Source organism: Oncorhynchus mykiss, chromosome 18 (assembly GCF_013265735.2).
Source record: "Oncorhynchus mykiss isolate Arlee chromosome 18, USDA_OmykA_1.1, whole genome shotgun sequence".
Taxonomy (NCBI): Eukaryota; Metazoa; Chordata; class Actinopteri; order Salmoniformes; family Salmonidae; genus Oncorhynchus; species Oncorhynchus mykiss.
The window spans coordinates 55,150,652-55,171,987 of NC_048582.1; the positions used below are offsets into that span (position 1 = coordinate 55,150,652).

Below are 21,336 nucleotides of genomic sequence, written 5' to 3' on the forward strand. Positions count from 1 at the left end.
GCCTGCAAAGTAATGTCATACTCTCCAGGTCCATACCCAAACAGTTCGAACTACTAATTTTGAAAATTACTCTCTCCAGAAATAAGTCTCTCACTGTTGCCGCCTGCTACCGACCCCCCTCAGCTCCCAGCTGTGCCCTGGACACCATTTGTGAATTGATCGCCCCCCATCTAGCTTCAGAGTTTGTTCTGTTAGGTGACCTAAACTGGGATATGCTTAACACCCCGGCAGTCCTACAATCTAAGCTAGATGCCCTCAATCTCACTCAAATCATCAAGGAACCCACCAGGTACAACCCTAACTCTGTAAACAAGGGCACCCTCATTGACGTCATCCTGACCAACTGGCCCTCCAAATACACCTCCGCTGTCTACAACCAGGATCTCAGCGATCACTGCCTCATTGCCTGTATCCGCTACGGAGCCGCAGTCAAACGACCACCCCTCATCACTGTCAAACGCTCCCTAAAACACTTCTGCGAGCAGGCCTTTCTAATCGACCTGGCCCGGGTATCCTGGAAGGACATTGACCTCATCCCGTCAGTTGAGGATGCCTGGTCTTTCTTTAAAAGTAACTTCCTCACCATTTTAGATAAGCATGCTCCGTTCAAAAAATGCAGAACTAAGAACAGATATAGCCCCTGGTTCACTCCAGACCTGACTGCCCTCGACCAGCACAAAAACATCCTGTGGCGGACTGCGCTAACATCGAATAGTCCCCGCGATATGCAACTGTTCAGGGAAGTCAGGAACCAATACACACAGTCAGTCAGGAAAGCTAAAGCCAACTTCTTCAGGCAGAAGTTTGCATCCTGTAGCTCCAACTCCAAAAAGTTCTGGGACACTGTGAAGTCCATGGAGAACAAGAGCACCTCCTCCCAGCTGCCCACTGCACTGAGACTAGGTAACATGGTCACCACCGATAAATCCATGATTATCGAAAACTTCAACAAGCATTTCTCAACGGCTGGCCATGCCTTCCGCCTGGCTACTCCAACCTCGGACAACAGCTCCCCCCCCCCCGCAGCTACTCGCCCAAGCCTCTCCAGGTTCTCCTTTACCCAAATCCAGATAGCAGATGTCCTGAAAGAGCTGCAAAACCTGGACCCGTACAAATCAGCTGGGCTGGACAATCTGGACCCTCTATTCCTGAAACTATCCGCCGCCATTGTCGCAACCCCTATTACCAGCCTGTTCAACCTCTCTTTCATATCGTCTGAGATCCCCAAGGATTGGAAAGCTGCCGCAGTCTTCCCCCTCTTCAAAGGGGGCGACACCCTGGACCCAAACTGTTACAGACCTATATCCATCCTGCCCTGCCTATCTAAGGTCTTCGAAAGCCAAGTCAACAAACAGGTCACTGACCATCTTGAATCCCACCGTACCTTCTCCGCTGTGCAATCTGGTTTCCGAGCCGGTCACGGGTGTACCTCAGCCACGCTCAAGGTACTAAACGATATCATAACCGCCATCGATAAAAGACAGTACTGTGCAGCCGTCTTCATAGACCTTGCCAAGGCTTTCGACTCTGTCAATCACCGTATTCTTATCGGCAGACTCAGTAGCCTCGGTTTTTCGGATGACTGCCTTGCCTGGTTCACCAATTACTTTGCAGACAGAGTTCAGTGTGTCAAATCGGAGGGCATGCTGTCCGGTCCTCTGGCAGTCTCTATGGAGGTGCCACAGGGTTCAATTCTCGGGCCGACTCTTTTCTCTGTATATATCAATGATGTTTCTCATGCTGCGGGCGATTCCCTGATCCACCTCTACGCAGACGACACCATTCTATATACTTCCGGCCCGTCCTTGGACACTGTGCTATCTAACCTCCAAACGAGCTTCAATGCCATACAGCACTCCTTCCGTGGCCTCCAACTGCTCTTAAACGCTAGTAAAACCAAATGCATGCTTTTCAACCGTTCGCTGCCTGCACCCGCACGCCTGACCAGCATCACCACCCTGGATGGTTCCGACCTTGAATATGTGGACATCTATAAGTACCTAGGTGTCTGGCTAGACTCTAAACTCTCCTTCCAGACCCATATCAAACATCTCCAATCGAAAATCAAATCAAGAGTCGGCTTTCTATTCCGCAACAAAGCTTCCTTCACTCACGCCGCCAAACTTACCCTAGTAAAACTGACTATCCTACCGATCCTCGACTTCGGCGACGTCATCTACAAAATTGCTTCCAACACTCTACTCAGCAAACTGGATGCAGTTTATCACAGTGCCATCCGTTTTGTCACTAAAGCACCTTATACCACCCACCACTGCGACTTGTATGCTCTAGTCGGCTGGCCCTCGCTACATATTCGTCGCCAGACCCACTGGCTCCAGGTCATCTACAAGTCCATGCTAGGTAAAGCTCCGCCTTATCTCAGTTCACTGGTTACGATGGCAACACCCATCCGTAGCACGCGCTCCAGCAGGTGTATCTCACTGATCATCCCTAAAGCCAACACCTCATTTGGCCGCCTTTCGTTCCAGTTCTCTGCTGCCTGTGACTGGAACGAATTGCAAAAATCGCTGAAGTTGGAGACTTTTATCTCCCTCACCAACTTCAAACATCTGCTATCTGAGCAGCTAACCGATCGCTGCAGCTGTACATAGTCTATTGGTAAATAGCCCACCCATTTTCACCTACCTCATCCCCATACTGTTTTTATTTATTTATTTTTATTTTTCTGCTCTTTTGCACACCAATATCTCTACCTGTACATAACCATCTGATCATTTATCACTCCAGTGTTAATCTGCATAATTGTAATTATTTGCCTACCTTCTCATGCCTTTTGCACACAATGTATATATAGACTCCCCTTTTTTCTACTGTGTTATTGACTTGTTAATTGTTTACTCCATGTGTAACTCTGTGTTGTCTGTTCACACTGCTATGCCTTATCTTGGCCAGGTCGCAGTTGTAAATGAGAACTTGTTCTCAACTAGCCTACCTGGTTAAATAAAGGTGAAATAAAAAAATAAATAAAAAATAATCTGACCCACTTTACACACTGAGGCTACACACTATTCTGACCAACTCTACACTGAGGCTACACACTACTCTGACCCACTCCACACACTGAGGATACACACTACTCTGACCCCACCATGCACTGAGGTTACACACTACTCTGACACACTAAACTGAGGCTACACACTACTCTGACCCACTCTAAACTGAGGCTACACACTACTCTGCCCCACTCTACACACTGAGAGAACTCACTACTCTGACCCATTCCACTACACTGAGGCTACACACTACTCTGACCCACTACACTGAGGCTACACACTACTCTGACCCACTCCACACACTGAGGCTACACACTACTCTGACCCACACTACACACTGAGGCAACACACTACTCTGCCCCACTCTACACAATGAGCCTAAACACTACTCTGACCCACTCTACCCTGAGGCTACACAATACTCTGACCCACTCCACAGAATGAGGCTGCACACTACTCTGACCCACTCTACACACTGAGGCTACACACTACTCTGACCCACTCTACACACTGAGGCTACACACTACACTGACCCACTACACTGAGGCTACACACTACTCTGATCCAATACACTGAGGATACACACTACTCTGACCCACTACACTGAGGATACACACTACTCTGACCCACTACACTCAGACCCACTCTACACACTGAGGCTACACACTTTTCTGACCCACTCGACACTGAGGCTACACACTACTCTGACCCACTCGACACTGAGGCTACACACTACTCTGACCCATTCTACACTGAGGCTACACACTAATCTGACCCACTTTACACACTGAGGCGACACACTACTCTGACCCACTCTAAACTGAGGCTACACACTACTGTAACACAATCCACACGCTGAGACTGCACAATACTCTTACCCACTCGACACTGAGGATACACCCTACTCTGACCCACTCTACACTGAGGCTACACACTACTCTGACCCACTTGACACTGAGGCAACACGCTATTCTGACCCACTACACAGACTGAGGATACACACTACTCTGACCCACTCGACACTGAGGCTACACAGTACTCTGACCCAATCTACACACTGAGGCTACACACTACTCTGACCCACTCTACCAACTACTCTGACCCACTCTACACTGAGGCTACACACTACTCTGACCCCATCGACACTGAGGCTACACACTACTCTGACCCACTCTACAAACTACTCTGACCCACTCTACACTGAGGCTACACACTACTCTGACCCACTCGACACTGAGGCTACACACTACTCTGACCCACTCGACACTGAGGCTACACAGTACTCTGACCCAATCTACACACTGAGGCTACACACTACTTTGACCCACTCTACAAACTACTCTGACCCACTCTACACTGAGGCTACACACTACTCTGACCCCATCGACACTGAGGCTACACACTACTCTGACCCACTCTACAAACTACTCTGACCCACTCTACACTGAGGCTACACACTACTCTGACCCACTCGACACTGAGGCTACACACTACTCTGACCCACTCTACAAACTACTCTGACCCACTCTACACTGAGGCTACACACTACTCTGACCCACTCGACACTGAGGCTACACTACTCTGACCAACTCGACACTGAGGCTACACACTACTCTGTCCCCAATATACACTGAGGTTACACACTACTTTGACCCACTAAACTGAGGCTAAACACTACTCTGACCCACTCTACACTCAGGCTACACACTACACTGACCAACTCTACACTGAGGCTACACACTACTCTGACCCACTCCACACACTGAGGATACACACTACTCTGACCCCACTATGCACTGAGGTTACACACTACTCTGACCCACTAAACTGAGGCTACACACTACTCTGACCCACTCTACACGGAGGCTACACACTACTCTGCCCCACTCTACACACTGAGAGAACTCACTACTCTGACCCATTCCACTACACTGAGGCTACACACTACTCTGACCCACTACACTGAGGCTACACACTACTCTGACCCACTCCACACACTGAGGCTACACACTACTCTGACCCACACTACACACTGAGGCAACACACTACTCTGACCCACTCTACACAATGAGCCTAAACACTACTCTGACCCACTCTACCCTGAGGCTACACAATACTCTGACCCACTCCACAGAATGAGGCTGCACACTACTCTGACCCACTACACTGAGGCTACACACTACTCTGATCCACTACACTGAGGATACACACTACTCTGACCCACTACACTGAGGATACACACTACTCCGACCCACTACACTCAGACCCACTCTACACACTGAGGCTACACACTTTTCTGACCCACTCGACACTGACGCTACACACTACTCTGACCCACTCGACACTGAGGCTACACACTACTCTGACCCACTCCACACACTGAGGATACACACTACTCTGACCCCACTATGCACTGAGGTTACACACTACTCTGACACACTAAACTGAGGCTACACACTACTCTGACCCACTCTAAACTGAGGCTACACACTACTCTGCCCCACTCTACACACTGAGAGAACTCACTACTCTGACCCATTCCACTACACTGAGGCTACACACTACTCTGACCCACTACACTGAGGCTACACACTACTCTGACCCACTCCACACACTGAGGCTACACACTACTCTGACCCACACTACACACTGAGGCAACACACTACTCTGCCCCACTCTACACAATGAGCCTAAACACTACTCTGACCCACTCTACCCTGAGGCTACACAATACTCTGACCCACTCCACAGAATGAGGCTGCACACTACTCTGACCCACTCTACACACTGAGGCTACACACTACTCTGACCCACTCTACACACTGAGGCTACACACTACACTGACCCACTACACTGAGGCTACACACTACTCTGATCCACTACACTGAGGATACACACTACTCTGACCCACTACACTGAGGATACACACTACTCTGACCCACTACACTCAGACCCACTCTACACACTGAGGCTACACACTTTTCTGACCCACTCGACACTGAGGCTACACACTACTCTGACCCACTCGACACTGAGGCTACACACTACTCTGACCCATTCTACACTGAGGCTACACACTAATCTGACCCACTTTACACACTGAGGCGACACACTACTTTGACCCACTCTACACTTGAGGCTACACACTACTCTGAACCACTACACTGAGACTACACACTACTCTGACCCACTCTAAACTGAGGCTACACACTACTGTAACACAATCCACACGCTGAGACTGCACACTACTCTTACCCACTCGACACTGAGGATACACCCTACTCTGACCCACTCTACACTGAGGCTACACACTACTCTGACCCACTTGACACTGAGGCAACACGCTATTCTGACCCACTACACAGACTGAGGATACACACTACTCTGACCCACTCGACACTGAGGCTACACAGTACTCTGACCCAATCTACACACTGAGGCTACACACTACTCTGACCCACTCTACAAACTACTCTGACCCACTCTACACTGAGGCTAAACACTACTCTGACCCACTCGACACTGAGGCTACACTACTCTGACCAACTCGACACTGAGGCTACACACTACTCTGTCCCCAATATACACTGAGGTTACACACTACTTTGACCCACTAAACTGAGGCTAAACACTACTCTGACCCACTCTACACTCAGGCTACACACTACACTGACCAACTCTACACTGAGGCTACACACTACTCTGACCCACTCCACACACTGAGCATACACACTACTCTGACCCCACTATGCACTGAGGTTACACACTACTCTGACCCACTAAACTGAGGCTACACACTACTCTGACCCAATCTACACACTGAGGCTACACACTACTCTGACCCACTCTACAAACTACTCTGACCCACTCTACACTGAGGCTACACACTACTCTGACCCAATCTACACTGAGGCTACACACTACTCTGACCCACTCTACAAACTACTCTGACCCACTCTACACTGAGGCTACACACTACTCTGACCCACTCGACACTGAGGCTACACACTACTCTGACCCACTCTACAAACTACTCTGACCCACTCTACACTGAGGCTACACACTACTCTGACCCACTCGACACTGAGGCTACACTACTCTGACCAACTCGACACTGAGGCTACACACTACTCTGTCCCCAATATACACTGAGGTTGCACACTACTTTGACCCACTAAACTGAGGCTAAACACTACTCTGACCCACTCTACACTCAGGCTACACACTACACTGACCAACTCTACACTGAGGCTACACACTACTCTGACCCACTCCACACACTGAGCATACACACTACTCTGACCCCACTATGCACTGAGGTTACACACTACTCTGACCCACTAAACTGAGGCTACACACTACTCTGACCCACTCTACACTGAGGCTACACACTACTCTGCCCCACTCTACACACTGAGAGAACTCACTACTCTGACCCATTCCACTACACTGAGGCTACACACTACTCTGACCCACTACACTGAGGCTACACACTACTCTGACCCACTCCACACACTGAGGCTACACACTACTCTGACCCACACTACACACTGAGGCAACACACTACTCTGACCCACTCTACACAATGAGCCTAAACACTACTCTGACCCACTCTACCCTGAGGCTACACAATACTCTGACCCACTCCACAGAATGAGGCTGCACACTACTCTGACCCACTCTACACACTGAGGATACACACTACTCTGACCCACTACACTGAGGATACACACTACTCCGACCCACTACACTCAGACCCACTCTACACACTGAGGCTACACACTTTTCTGACCCACTCGACACTGACGCTACAAACTACTCTGAACCACTCGACACTGAGGCTACACACTACTCTGACCCACTCCACACACTGAGGATACACACTACTCTGACCCCACTATGCACTGAGGTTACACACTACTCTGACACACTAAACTGAGGCTACACACTACTCTGACCCACTCTAAACTGAGGCTACACACTACTCTGCCCCACTCTACACACTGAGAGAACTCACTACTCTGACCCATTCCACTACACTGAGGCTACACACTACTCTGACCCACTACACTGAGGCTACACACTACTCTGACCCACTCCACACACTGAGGCAACACACTACTCTGCCCCACTCTACACAATGAGCCTAAACACTACTCTGACCCACTCTACCCTGAGGCTACACAATACTCTGACCCACTCCACAGAATGAGGCTGCACACTACTCTGACCCACTCTACACACTGAGGCTACACACTACTCTGACCCACTCTACACACTGAGGCTACACACTACACTGACCCACTACACTGAGGCTACACACTACTCTGATCCACTACACTGAGGATACACACTACTCTGACCCACTACACTGAGGATACACACTACTCTGACCCACTACACTCAGACCCACTCTACACACTGAGGCTACACACTTTTCTGACCCACTCGACACTGAGGCTACACACTACTCTGACCCACTCGACACTGAGGCTACACACTACTCTGACCCATTCTACACTGAGGATACACACTAATCTGACCCACTTTACACACTGAGGCGACACACTACTTTGACCCACTCTACACTTGAGGCTACACACCACTCTGACCCACTACACTGAGACTACACACTACTCTGACCCACTCTAAACTGAGGCTACACACTACTGTAACACAATCCACACGCTGAGACTGCACACTACTCTTACCCACTCGACACTGAGGATACACCCTACTCTGACCCACTCTACACTGAGGCTACACACTACTCTGACCCACTTGACACTGAGGCAACACGCTATTCTGACCCACTACACAGACTGAGGATACACACTACTCTGACCCACTCGACACTGAGGCTACACAGTACTCTGACCCAATCTACACACTGAGGCTACACACTACTCTGACCCACTCTACAAACTACTCTGACCCACTCTACACTGAGGCTACACACTACTCTGACCCCATCGACACTGAGGCTACACACTACTCTGACCCACTCTACAAACTACTCTGACCCACTCTACACTGAGGCTACACACTACTCTGACCCACTCGACACTGAGGCTACACACTACTCTGACCCACTCAACACTGAGGCTACACACTACTCTGACCACAATATACACTGAGGTTACACACTACTTTGACCCACTAAACTGAGGCTAAACAATACTCTGACCCACTCTACACTGAGGCTACACACTACTCTGACCCACTCTACACTGAGGCTACACACTACTCTGATCCACTACACTGAGGATACACACTACTCTGACCCACTACACTGAGGATACACACTACTCTGACCCACTACACTCAGACCCACTCTACACACTGAGGCTACACACTTTTCTGACCCACTCGACACTGAGGCTGCACACTACTCTGACCCACTCGACACTGAGGCTACACACTACTCTGACCCACTCGACACTGAGGCTACACACTACTCTGACCCACTCGACACTGAGGCTACACACTACTCTGACCCATTCTACACTGAGGCTACACACTAATCTGACCCACTTTAGACACTGAGGCTACACACTATTCTGACCCACTCTACACTGAGGCTACACACTACTCTGACCCACTCCACACACTGAGGCTACACACTTCTCTAACCCACTCCACACACTGAGGCTACACACTACTCTGACCCACTCTACACTGAGGCTACACACTACTCTGACCCACTACACTGAGGCTACACACTACTTTGACCCACTCTACAGTGAGGCTACACACTACTTTGACCCACTCTACACTTGAGGCTACACACTACTCTGACCCACTACACTGAGACTGCACACTACTCTGACCCACTCTAAACTGAGGCTACACACTACTCTGACCCACTCTACAGTGAGGCTACACACTACTCTGACCCACTCCACACACTTGAGGCTACACACTACTCTGACCCACTACACTGAGACTGCACACTAATCTGACCCACTTTAGACACTGAGGCTACACACTATTCTGACCCACTCTACACTGAGGCTACACACTACTCTGACCCACTCCACACACTGAGGCTACACACTTCTCTAACCCACTCCACACACTGAGGCTACACACTACTCTGACCCACTCTACACTGAGGCTACACACTACTCTGACCCACTACACTGAGGCTACACACTACTTTGACCCACTCTACAGTGAGGCTACACACTACTTTGACCCACTCTACACTTGAGGCTACACACTACTCTGACCCACTACACTGAGACTGCACACTACTCTGACCCACTCTAAACTGAGGCTACACACTACTCTGACCCACTCTACAGTGAGGCTACACACTACTCTGACCCACTCCACACACTGAGGCTACACACTACTCTAACCCACTCCACACACTGAGGCTACACACTACTCTGACCCACTCTACACTGAGGCTACACACTACTCTGACCCACTACACTGAGGCTACACACTACTCTGACCCACTCTACAGTGAGGCTACACACTACTTTGACCCACTCCACAAGCTGAGGCTACACACTACTCTGACCCACTACACTGAGACTACACACTACTGTAACACAATCCACACGCTGAGGCTGCACACTACTCTTACCCACTCGACACTGAGGATACACCCTACTCTGACCCACTCTACACACTAAGGCTACACACTACTCTGACCCACTCTACAAACTACTCTGACCCACTCTACACTGAGGCTACACACTACTCTGACCCACTTGACACTGAGGCAACACGCTATTCTGACCCACTCTACACACTGAGGATGCACACATCTCTGACCCACTCTACACTGAGACTACACACTACGCTGAGCCACTACTCTGACCCCCTCTACACACTGAGGCTACACATTACTCTGACCCACTACACTGAGGCTACACACTACACTGACCCACTCTACACTGAGACTACACACTACGCTGAGCCACTACTCTGACCCACTCTACACTGAGGCTACACACTACTCTGACCCACTACACTGAGGCTACACATTACTCTGACCCACTCTACAGTGAGGCTGCACACTACTTTGACCCACTCTACACTGAGGCTACACACTAACAACCCAGTCATGGTTAACCCAGTCATGGTTGACCCAGTCATAGTTAACACAGTCATAGTTGACCCAGTTGTAGTTAACTCAGTCTTAGCAGTCATAGTTAACCAAGTCATAGTTCACCCAGTTATTGTTAACCCAGTTAACCCACCCCTCCTGTACTCCCTGTTCACCCACGACTGCATGGCCAGGCACGACTCCAACACCATCATTAAGTTTGCAGACAACACAACAGTGGTAGCCCTGATCACCGACAACGACGAGACAGCCTATAGGGAGGAGGTCAGAGACCTGGCCGGGTGGTGCCAGAATAACAACCTATCCCTAAACGTAACCAAGACTAAGGAGATGATTGTGGACTACAGGAAAAGGAAGACCGAGCATGCCCCCATTCTTATCAATGGAGCTGTAGTGGAGCAGGTTGAGAGCTTCAAGTTCCTTGGTGTCCATATCAACAACAAACTAGAATGGTGAAACACACCAAGCCAGTCGTGAAGAGGGCCGACAAAGCCTATTCTCCCTCAGGAAACTAAAATGATTTGGCATGGGTCCTGAGATCCTCAAAAAGGTTCTACAGCTACAACATCGAGAGCATCACTGCCTGGTACGGCAATTGCTCGGCAAAGGAACTACAGAGGGTAGTAAATACGGCCCAGTACATCACTGGGTCTAAGCTGCCTGCCATCCAGGACCTCTACACCAGGCGGTGTCAGAAGAAGGCCCTAAAAATTGTCAAAGACCCCAGCCACAGACTGTTCTCTTTACTATCGCATGGCAGGCGGTACCGGAGTCCCAAGTAGGACAAAAAGGCTTCTCATCAGTTTTTACCCCCAAGCCATAAGACTTCTAAACAGGTAACCAAATGGTTACCCGGACTATTTGCATCGTGTGCCTCCCCCAACCCCTCTTTTACGCTGCTGCTATTCTGTTTATCATATATGCATAGTCACTTTAACTATACATTCATGTACTGTGCATACTACCTCAATTGGGCCGACCAACCAGTGCTCCTGCACATTGGCTAACCGGGCCATCTGCATTGTGTCCCGCCACCCGCCAACCCCTCTTTTATGCTACTGCTACTCTCTGTTCATCATATATGCATAGTCACTTTAACCATATCTACATGCACATACTACCTCAATCAGCCTGACTAACCGGTGTCTGTATGTAGCCTCGCTACTTTTATAGCCTCACTACTGTATATAGCCTGTCTTTTTACTGTTGTTTTATTCCTTTACTTAACTATTGTTCACCTAATACCTTTTTTGCACTATTGGTTAGAGCATGTAAGTAAGCATTTCACTGTAAGGTCTACCTACACCAGTTGTATTCGGCGCACGTGACAAATAAACTTTGATTTGGTTTGATCATGGGAAAACTAGCTACTCCAATATTCACCACCCTTTTTATTTTATTTTTTATTTGACCTTTATTTAACTAGGCAAGTCAGTTATGAACAAATTCTTACTTTCAATGACGTGCCAGGAAAAGTGGGTTAACTGCTTGTTCAGGGACAGGTTGACAGATTTTTACCTTGTCAGCTCGGGGATTAAATCTTGCAACCTTTCGGTTACTAGTCCAACGCTCTAACCACTAGGCTACCTGCAACCCCACTAAACGAAGACCTAACCTGGGCCCTGGACTGTCTGTAAATTCACTACATCATTGCCGTTCCTAAACAAGCCTAACTAGACAATGACACAAATTTGGCAGAGCGGATACACACTGCCACTCATGTACAGTAGAACCATACTTCAATTGATCCCCCTGTTGCAGGATAGCTTTCCTTCAATGCAGGACATGTAAAACTTGTAGTGTATTTGAGTTTTAAAAATACTTCTGAAGTTTGTAATTTCCACTTAGAAATTTCACCTTCTACAACAATATCCATTAATTATAATGCACACAAAAATTCACATTTCTTGTTGCTGCAGGATCATAACAATGTAAATCCGGGGCAGGTAATTTGAAAGTCTATCCTACTTTCTGGACTGTTATTGATGACCCTGGTCACTATTTTCACTATTTTCAGAGCCAAGTCACTGAACTGTGAAATCTCATTATGGTAGCATATTGACCATATGCAGTGGGGCAAAAAAGTATTTAGTCAGCCACCAATTGTGCAAGTTCTCCCACTTAAAAAGATGAGAGAGGCCTGTAATTTCATCATAGGTACACTTCAACTATGACAGACAAAATGAGAAAAAAAATTCAGAAAATCACATTGTATGAATTTTAATGAATTTATTTGCAAATTATGGTGGAAAATAAGTATTTGGTCACCTACAAACAAGAAAGATTTCTGGCTCTCACAGACCTGTAACTTCTTCTTTAAGAGGCTCCTCTGTCCTCCACTTGTTACCTGTATTAATGGCACCTGTTTGAACTTGTTATCAGTATAAAAGACACCTGTCCACAACCTCAAACAGTCACACTCCAAACTCCACTATGGTCAAGACCAAAGAGCTGTCAAAGGACACCAGAAACAAAATTGTAGACCTGCACCAGGCTGAATCTGAAATCGGTAAGCAACTTGGTTTGAAGAAATCAACTGTGGGAGCAATTATTAGGTAAGACATACAAGACCACTGATAATCTCCCTCGATCTGGGGCTCCACGCAAGATCTCACCCCGTGGAGTCAAAATGATCACAAGAACGGTGAGCAAAAATCCCAGAACCACACGGGGGGACCTAGTGAATGACCTGCAGAGAGCTGGGACCAAAGTAACAAAGCCTACCATCAGTAACACACTCCGCCACCGGGGACTCAAATCCTGCAGTGCCAGACGTGTCCCCCTGCTTGTCCAGGCCCGTCTGAAGTTTGCTAGAGAGCATTTGGATGATCCAGAAGAAGATTGGGAGAATGTCATATGGTCAGATGAAACCAAAATATAACTTTTTGGTAAAAACTCAACTCGTCGTGTTTGGAGGACAAAGAATGCTGAGTTGCACCCAAAGAACACCACACCTACTGTGAAGCATGGGGGTGGAAACATCATGCTTTGGGGCTGTTTTTCTGAAAAGGGACCAGGACGACTGATCCGTGTAAAGGAAAGAATGAATGGGGCCATGTATCATGAGATTTTGAGTGAAAACCTCCTTCCATCAGCAAGGGCATTGAAGATGAAACGTGGCTGGATCTTTCAGCATGACAATGGTCCCAAACACACCGCCCGGGCAACGAAGGAGTGGCTTCGTAAGAAGCATTTCAAGGTCATGGAGTGGCCTAGCCAGTCTCCAGATCTCAACCCCATAGAAAATCTTTGGAGGGAGTTGAAAGTCCGTGTTGCCCAGCAACAGCTCCAAAACATCACTGCTCTAGAGGAGATCTGCATGGAGGAATGGGCCAAAATATCAGCAACAGTGTGTGAAAACCTTGTGAAGACTTACAGAAAACGTTTGACCTCTGTCATTGCCAACAAATGGTATATAACAAAGTATTGAGATAAACTTTTGTCATTGACCAAATACTTATTTTCCACCATCATTTGCAAATAAATTCATTAAAAATCCTACAACGTGATTTTCTGGATTTTTTTTCTCATTTTGTCTGTCATAGTTGAAGTGTACCTATGATGAAAATTACAGGCCTCTCTCATCATTTTAAGTGGGAGAACTTGCACAATTGGTGGCTGACTAAATACTTTTTTGCCCCACTGTATTTGATCTGTTAAAAAAATAGTGGAAATATACGGAATAGGGTATCATTTGGGATGCAACAACATATTTTTTGTTTGTGAATGTTTTGAAAGGGGATGAGCAGGTAATCACAATGTCTTCCATTTTCTCATACAGACATGCCACCCATGGTGGACGTCAAGGGCGAGCCAGGGCCACAAGGAAAACCTGGACCCAGAGGCCCATCTGGTCCATCAGGACTTCCGGGAAAACCAGGACTGGGAAAACCAGGTTTCAATGGCCAGCCTGGCCCTCAAGGGCCTCCAGGCTTTCCCGGCATTGGGAAGCCCGGACTTCCAGGTCTCCCAGGAAAGGGGGGCATGAAGGGGATGCCCGGGAATAATGGTGAGGTTGGGCTCAGGGGTGAACCAGGTCCCAGAGGACTTCCAGGTCAACCAGGTCTCCCCGGGCCAGCTGGCCTGTCTCTGAATGGCAAACCGGGGCTTCCCGGCGGCAGGGGCCAACCTGGGTCTCGTGGAGAACCAGGACAGAAAGGTGGACCTGGAAATCCCGGGGAGCGTGGAATCAATGGGGAGAATGGCAATGGGAAGCCAGGGATACCAGGACCCAGGGGCCCCATCGGGCTTAGGGGCCTACCAGGGCCCGCTGGTAACCCGGGTGTGGGCAAACCAGGACTGAACGGGCTTCTTGGTCCATCTGGGCCGAAAGGGGATCAGGGGCTCCCAGGAGAAATAGGAGAGCCAGGTGAGGCCGGCAATCCAGGGCTGCAAGGCCAGCCAGGACCCATTGGATTGGGCAAGCCTGGTAATGATGGATTGCCTGGAGGACCAGGTCCACTTGGGCCTAAAGGTGAGCCAGGGCTGAGGGGTTCTCCGGGGTTTCCTGGAACTCCTGGCTATGGCAAGCCTGGTCTTTCTGGGCTGAAAGGAGACACAGGCCTTTCCGGGGGACCAGGGGTACCTGGGGATAAGGGTGAGCATGGGATTGAGGGGCAGCCAGGAGACATGGGTCCAGACGGACTCCCAGGACCACCAGGATTACAGGGCCCCATGGGGCTCCCAGGAAAACACGGCATGCCCGGCCTGAAGGGAGAGTTGGGTCCCCAGGGTCATCCAGGTCTGCCAGGGTTCAGAGGGGATCAGGGTCCCGGTGGTCTGTCTGGAAAACCTGGTATTCCTGGAGACAAAGGCCCGCCGGGTCCTAATGGGGCTATCGGAAAACCAGGGCCCAAAGGTGAGGCAGGGCATATAGGACTGCCAGGAAACCCAGGTCTTTTAGGCAATCCTGGACCAAAAGGGGAGTTTGGGTTTGTTGGGTCTCCAGGACCAAGAGGCCAGTCTGGTATCCCTGGTCTTCAGGGGCCTTCAGGGCCAATGGGGCCACAGGGTATCCCAGGTCTGAAGGGCGAATCTGGGCTGCCTGGTCTTCCAGGGCTGGGCATGCTTGGAGAAAAGGGAGGTCCTGGTCCTCAAGGTCCCCAAGGAAAACCAGGCAACTCTGGGCTTAACGGCAACCCAGGCCCACCTGGGCCACCCGGGCCCCCTGGCCCTGCAGGAAATGGTCAAACCATCGTGTCTGGGCTAACGGATTCAGAGTTGGGCGGAGGCGAGGTACCAAACGGGAGGAACCCAAAACCGCAGTTTGGCCGTGCAGAGCTCTCTGCCTCACTGGCACCAGCATTTACTGCCATCCTCACCACACCCTTCCCTCCCTCCGGGATGCCCATCAAGTTCGACAGGACCCTGTACAACGGGCAGAATGCCTACAACCCTGCCACCGGTATCTTCACCAGCCCCATGTCTGGCGTCTACTACTTTGCCTACCACATGCACGTAAAGGGACTCAATCTGTGGGTGGCGCTGTACAAAAACAATGTTCCCGCCACATACACCTACGACGAGTACAAGAAGGGCTACATGGACCAGGCGTCTGGCAGCGCCGTCCTTGAGCTGAAGGAGAACGACCAGGTGTGGATGCAGATGCCCTCGGACCAGGCTAACGGGCTCTACTCCACCGAATACATCCACTCGTCCTTCTCAGGGTTCCTGCTCTGTCCCACATAACGCCTTGCTAGTCAACTATCTCCTAGGGTAACCCCTAGTGTCCCTATATAATAACACCTGCAGCCATAACAGAATAACACCACCTGTAGAATGTTATCATCAACAACGACAGAAAAGACTCTGTGAACGAAAGACAGAAAGAGTTAAATAACAGGAGAAGGATACTTCATGCTGTGCTCTGTGTTTTTATCTCTTTCTTTCAAATGTCAGTTTTTTTGTTATTTTTTTGGTTGTTGCTTATATTATTATAATTATTGTTATTGTCATAATTGTATTATTTTTATTTTGCCGTTGGCGTCAATATTGCTGTTGTTTATTGGATTCAGACTTTTAAGTGCCTTACATTGTAATGCGTAAGTAACAGTTATTAGACCTACCCATGTGACTGCATATCCTACTCAAATGCTCTGATCAGTAGGATGACATCGTTGGACCCTGGGGCTCCGATTGGTTCCCCTGGCTGCAGTCACTTCCTGCACAAAAACCTCCCATTTCCTCCCGTGTGCGTGTCCTCCATTTTATGTCAAGAGCTTGCTTATTTAAATAAATATTTCACATAAAGATGTACCATTACACATACAGTATGAACAGTGTATTCAATTAACAAAATGTTCACATTTTAAAAAATGTAAAGACCTGCTATAGGGATCGATGGATCGTTGTTTATCAGTAAGCTCTGATGTTTTGACGGTCAACTTCCAGTTGTCTGTTGGGTGATAATTTCCTGGCTCTATAAGAGGCTTGTGCTGAACGGATTGGTGCTGATAATAGAAGCTGATGGTTTTGGATTGTGGCTATTACTTGATCAAAAATAAGTAATTGGAGTATCCAACTGATTCACACAAATCTCTCTTTGACAAAGCATCAATATACAAACCAGTAACCTAAAGAAGTATAAATATATAGGACACATTAAATAGACAACTGAATAAATCTATAAATAAATGTGTATGTTAATCATTATATTAATAAATACATTTGTGTCAGCTAATGGACAGAAAGAATAGGCCAAATGCATTAGGATCAATGCCATGTTTCCCTGCATCGATCCATCCTGTGGCTATTCCCATTAATCACGTGCACTGCAGATCCCTTTATTACATTCTCTATGCCACACATACAGTATACCATTGACATCACTGCTTTTTGTGTCCACTAACGCCAAGGCTGTGACCGAGCAATCAATGCCCTGGGGCCTTTCACATTAACATTTAGAGTGAATATTCTGAGCGAAAGCTCATGTGAAAAGCCTCATTCCGTCTACAAACTACAAATCTTTCAGCATTTCACAGATCGACAACTGGCTAGAGGCCATCCAACCTGTTTCTACAGAATAACCCTTTGAAGGTTCAGATCCAACCAAACGGGTGCATAGGGTGCAGTTCAAATGATCTCCTACATCTTACACAGCCCTCCCAGTATATGGTGCTATGGTGTTGAATTCATTGTGTTTATACGCGTACAGTAACAATTTCCAATCCACCGTAAACCTCACCATAACAAAGGTTAACCATTCATATCCATCTTTAGGAACTGTACATCGCCAGCCAAAATGGTTTACCCATTCCTCAGTTTGATGGAACATGTGATATTGCCACAGGATATTCTTAGCCGATGTCTTCTGACAGAATATGAAAGAGGGTGCACTTTCGGAAATCAGAATGCATGGATCTCCAAATGAATAAGTAAAGGGAGAGAGAGAGGCCTGGTGGTTGTGAAATCCTGATTGCATAACAGTTAACATGGCTCTGCTATTCTGGGAGAAACGGTGGGACAAAGGTGAGAATTGTGTTTGCCATGTGAGTTTTACTGGTGCTGTGTGGAATGAGGCTGTATCTCCGGCTGTAACTCTTCTCACTGTGTGTATGTGTCTGTCTGTTTTACACACACACTCAACTCCCATCCGTTAAAACTTCACCTGGGTGAATTATGAACTTCATGGACCGTGGACAGTGTTTTTTGGGAGCATGCACTTCTAGTCAATATTCCACCAGTTTGAATTGAAGATTTGATCCGGTTCAAATAGGATGTGTGTGTCTTCATGGCAATTAAGTAAATGGCCCTCATAGCTTGGGAAATGTCACAACAGAAGAGAGGAATTCTGTTTGGTACAATTAGTGGGCTACATACCCACTGGCCACAGATGTCAGTTCAACATCTAGTTTTGATTTACATTTGGTTGAGTTGTCAACTAATGTTAATTCAAAGTGAAACAATGTTGATTCAACCAGTTTTTGCACAGTCATGCAAAGATGAGAAACGTACAATAGAGATGGGGGAAATGTATGCAATGTAAAAACATTATATTGTTGGAAAAAACATGCTAGACTTTTAAAACAAGGGGTTATTGACTAACACTGGGCAGGTTACAAATCATGAAGGTATTTTTGTGCATTAATTCTGTGAATTTGGTCGGCAAACTGATAGTAGACATGGGAGAATCTGGGACGGAATGAACGGGACAATATCTATCTTAAAGTCCTTCATCTTCCAGAAACCTTGGGCTCAAGGTTATATCATACAGTATATCACACTTCCTTATTGTAAATTCAATGTAGGGATATCATATTGTATGTTTCAAGATTTAGAGATATTAAACACTTTTATAAATGGTGGAAATACAAAGTTTAGACTACCCTGATGATATTCATTGTGAAATTAGCAGAATGTTTAGTAGCACCCATCTCTTTTCCTTTGTCTAGATTTTGAGATCTGCAACAGTACAACTTTTTATCTAGTATTAATTTGAACTTATCAACACGAATTGGAGTATTTAGAGTACTAAATAGGTAGAAAACACTTAACAGAAAAAGGCTATGTCAATAACTAAATTTGGACAAAAATGCAGATAGAAGCTCTCAAATACCCAAGAGGTCACCCTGTATTCAGACTAGAACCTGAGGCCAATATTAAATCAAAATGGGTATTCAGCCCCCCCCCCAAAAAACAAAAATAAAAAAAATAACATCATGCATGTTGGATTATCGTTACAATTTTCTGCATATTAGACTAATCAAAACATACTGTATTGCTGTGCCTGAATAATTGTCCTAGACATCCTGGAGAAATTGTCGGTTTTGACTGAGTAGAACCTTGAGTCTCACAATCAGTATTTTAAATGTATGTAGGTCTAATGGAGGCACTTTCACTGGTCTGTTTGTGGCCCCTTTTCTCTCATCATTATCTGAACATACCTAAAGCAAAGTCTATGTGTCATTATTGTTGTGTGAGTCTACCAGACAATTTAAGGCTTGTTTTGGTTATGTACTGTATGTTGCCTTTTTATTGCCTCATTCTTTCAGACATTTGGAATGCTGTTTTGGAGTGGAGTGGCTAGACTATAACTCTCCTTTTTTATATTCTTTGTCATAGACAATGTCACTTGGTTGCAGAGTTTGCAGTGCGTGTGCAAAAACATTTTTCTCCCAATGTACTGCCTTGATTACAAACTGACTTGTTTTCTATTCAATGAAGAAAAAAAAAAAAAAAGAAAAAAAATTGTTTCTACTTTAATAAGCCTTGCTTCGGTTTTAAGGGATATTTGTTTGTTATAGTTTGGAGATAGATACAAACGGTCATTCCCATTTGCACATGACATTAATGAAGATGTATTTATACATTTGTTATAATTTAACAGGAATGCCAAAACCGACCACCGAAGCATGGTAGAAATGGTATGTAACAGCATTGAATGAGTTAAGAGCATTTAGAACATGAAGTCAGCATTCTAGCATTGTTCATGAAGGATTTTTTGTGTGATTTTTTGTTCATTTGTTGTGTAATGTACAATGTATCAACCTATAGGATTATTTGTCTTGTACATGGCTATTGTGTGCACTCTATGCAATAGAACTTGGGTATAAAATGCACTCTTTTAGCTAGATTTTTTTTGGTCTGCTTATACAAAATGTACAGTACTTGATTGTATTGATACCACATCAATAAATACTTTCTTGTATATTCGTGTTGCTTTTTTTCTAGATTCCATATCCATTTGAAACGCATCACATTTGGTGACAGAGAGTATTAGTAGTGTAGGCTTACTGTCTGGGCCTTAGTATAAAACCAAGGTATGAATCAACACAGACTGCTCACAGAACATTATGCACTATACAAATAACTATAGAAGTCACTCTGGATAATAAAGACTGTCTGCTAAATGAATATGCTGGGGCTCCACCTACCCATAGCCGTTTATTAGCATAGGCCTTGTTTTCTACAAAAACACACATCCATCACGCATGGGAAGCAAGAGCTACTACTGTTCACAGACACATCAGTTTGGCCAAAGTTGGGTGGGCTATCAGTTGATTATAGCGAATGTAGATGATGTAAATCAGCTAGATCGCTGGTTAGCTAGTTAATTATGCTGTCCAAACAATCTATCTAGTCTTTACTTTTTGGGTGTGTTATGTTGCTGACATAGAGAGCTTGAGACTATAAGATTTTTTCTGCATTTTTGTCAAAATGTAGTTATTGACATAGCCTTGTCCTGTTAATGTTCTCTACCTATACTACCATTCAAAGGTTTAGGGTCATTTAGAAATGTCC

General features: G+C 46.8%; 1 protein-coding gene across 3 annotated transcripts in view; it reads left to right on the top strand.

Annotated features, from left to right (window-relative positions):
• The window catches only part of LOC110496553 (collagen alpha-2(VIII) chain-like), a 119,520-nt gene extending 98,777 nt beyond the window's left edge, over window positions 1-20,743 (top strand). For all 3 annotated transcript variants that reach the window (XM_036953301.1, XM_036953302.1, XM_036953303.1), the window contains exon 3: window positions 14,879-20,743. In XM_036953301.1, coding sequence (XP_036809196.1) covers window positions 14,879-16,785 — 1,907 coding nt within the window. In that variant the 3' untranslated portion in view covers window positions 16,786-20,743. The remainder of the gene's footprint in view (window positions 1-14,878) is intronic.
• The last annotated feature ends 593 nt before the right edge of the window (window positions 20,744-21,336 follow it).